General features: G+C 68.2%; 1 protein-coding gene across 1 annotated transcript in view; it reads left to right on the top strand.

Moving 5' to 3' along the window:
* The first annotated feature begins 2060 nt into the window (after window positions 1–2060).
* Window positions 2061–2639, top strand: part of OLFM2 (olfactomedin 2) — a 12693-nt gene continuing 12114 nt past the window's right edge. The window contains exon 1 of the mRNA XM_010568846.1: window positions 2061–2102. Within this exon, the coding sequence (XP_010567148.1) occupies window positions 2061–2102 (42 nt within the window). The remainder of the gene's footprint in view (window positions 2103–2639) is intronic.

Below are 2639 nucleotides of genomic sequence, written 5' to 3'. Positions count from 1 at the left end.
GGTGGGGATGCTGGGACCTGCCCTGGGTGTTTCCCAAGGATGGGGACCCCCCGGCACCCCAAGGTGCTCACCGAGGGATGCGTTCCGGGGTGGGGGGGGTGTTTGTAGGTGGTACTTTGGGTGCTGGGGTCCTTCCCAAGCCAAGGGTGGGTGCTGGGCTTTATCCCGCTGTCCCACCACCCTCCCCGGCCTCAGGGGTCTCATAGCCACCTGGGTGCGGGGACGGTGGCGTGCCCCCCTCCCCGGACACCCACCCGGGGGTGTCCGGAATGAGCTGGGGGATGCTGGGGCCCTCGCCCTGTGCCAGCGCGGTGGCGGGGACACGTGGGTGACAGATGGCTCCGGCGGGACCGGGAGCGCCTTCACACGTGGCAGCCGAGGACGAGGGAAGGCGACGGCCTGGATCCATTCCGCCTCACCCGGGCCGTGCCACGTGCCGCGGTTGTCCCCCGGCGCCGGCGTGGACACGGGGTGCCGGCTCTCCCCACCCTGGGGGACACCGTGGGGTTGGGGATGAGTCCAGGCCAGCCTGGGGGGGGGAAGCAGGCACCCGTGGGTGCACCACGGCAGGGCTTGGGGTCGGTGCCGGTTCTGTGCCGGGATGAGCTGCCCGTGCGGGGACAGACGGGCGACGCAGGTCCTCCGAGAGCAGCCACCACGGTAGCACCGGGAAGGACCGGAGCCGCCCCAGAGCCAGCTGTGCGCCAGCTGTGCCCGGCACCACCGGCGCGGTGGCAGCTGCACGGGCACCCGCCGAGGCGGGTGTCACAGGGTCATGCGCCGTGTCCCAGCGGGGCCGTGCGCTGTCCCAGTACGGTTCCACCGCCTCCCTCCCTCCACTCAGTGCCACCGGGGATGACGCCATCCCAGCACCGGCGTGCCGGCGGCATCTTGTGCCGGGGTGGAGGTGGCGAGGCAGGAAGGTCCCAAGGGGTGAGACCGTGAGGACGTAGCTCTGTGTCCCTGTGTCCCCCTCGTACCCCGGGGCTGCCTCTGTCCTCCAAACCGCCTCGGCCCACCCCTGGGTGCCAGCGCTGGGGCTGCGGGAGGTCAACCCACGGGGACAGGGCCAGTTTGGTGGCCCCGTCCCTTCCCCGCAGCCCCACGCACCGGCTTTGGCACCACACGGGGCCCTAGTGGGGCAGTGGCCAGAGCCCCTTTGCTGGGCCTGGTGTTATTTGCAATTAAGCGGTTCGTTATTAGCAGCTGGCCCTGCTGAATATTCAGTGGTGGTTGTGCAGCCTGTTGAATATGCATGAGCTGGGGTTGCCAGGGTAGGGGCTGCGCCGGCCTGGCTGGGTCTTCCCTGCACCTGCTTCCCAGGGGGTGCTTTTTGGGGTGCCGGCGTGATGCTGGGGCTGAACCGGGGCCAATTTTGGGCAGGAATTATGTCCCCAGCCTGTCCAGAGTGTGGCCCTGCCACCGCCCTGCTCGTGTCCCCGAGCTGCAGGTGATGGGGCTGGTGTGGGACCCCAAACCGGCCTCCTCTTGTGGGTGTGCTCCCCATCCAGGGGGGTGACGGGGCAGGAGCGGGATGCGGGGACCCGGCTGCGGATGGCTGGGGTCCGGAGAGATCCAGGGGGGCCTCGGTGTTCACAGCCACATCCAGATTTCCCCCTTTCCCCCCTAAATGGCTTCTCTGCCCCCACCACCCCGGTGGGGTTGGGTTTTGGGGTGGGGTCGTGGCCCCACTGAGGTCCCACTGCATCTGCACCTTGTTCCCCAGCACCGTGCTCAGCCCCACCTAACGCGCCGGAGTTAACGAGCTGTTTGCAGGCAGATTTCTGGTCTGGGCTGGAAGGGAATGCTGCAATGGAGTAATGAAGAGGTGGGGAGGAGGTTTGGGGGTCTCCCCTGCCCCCCTGCACTGCCCTGGCTGTGCAAAGCCCCTCAGGTGAAGCTGCCCACCCGGTGTGCCCCGGCGTGCCGGTGACACGCTCGCCCCATGAGTGTCCCCACGGGAGAATGTGGCACACGGGGCTCGTGGCAGGTAGGAGATGGGGGGGTTTGGGGGGTTGGAAGCCCTGCCCTGTGACTGTGCCATCAACACCCCCCCAAAAATGCGTCCTCAATGTGGCAGCTGCGTTGCTGGGGGTCAGAGCGTGGGGACACCCACGTCACGGGTGACAGTCGCACCCAGCGTGGATCCCCCGTGGGGCCAGATCCCTACTTTGGGGATCCCTGGGCACTTGAGGGGGGTGTCTCAGAGGTGAGCACCCACCCTTCAGTCCCTGCCGGGGTCTTTCCCACCTGCCAGGGCCTTGTCCCTGGGGGCACAGGGACATTTGTCCCTGTGGGTTCTGCCCTGTCTCCTCCGCGGTGGCAGCCAAGCCGGTATCTGCGATGTAGAGCCCAAGAGCACCCCAAAACCCACGGCGTGGGGTGGGGGGGGGGGTGTTTGGGTGGTGGGGGGGGGTGGGGTTGGGCTTTCCCCGTGGTTGGCGGTGTGGGAGCCTGTGCTGTGCGTGTCCGTCCCCACGCGGTGGCACTGCGTGACTGTGACACGGGAGATAGAGGCAAAAACAGGGCCAGGGGGTCCCGCTGCACCCAGTGGGTCTGGTCCCTTGGCGGGTGTGGGGGGGTGTTCAGGGTGGGCACCCACCGGCAGAGCTGCTGAGAGGGTTTGGGGTGTCCGGGGG

The sequence above is a fragment of the Haliaeetus leucocephalus genome, unplaced genomic scaffold, assembly GCF_000737465.1.
Source record: "Haliaeetus leucocephalus isolate CR32 unplaced genomic scaffold, Haliaeetus_leucocephalus-4.0 Scaffold260, whole genome shotgun sequence".
NCBI lineage: Eukaryota > Metazoa > Chordata > Aves > Accipitriformes > Accipitridae > Haliaeetus > Haliaeetus leucocephalus.
This window is presented reverse-complemented; position numbering and strand designations above follow the sequence as displayed.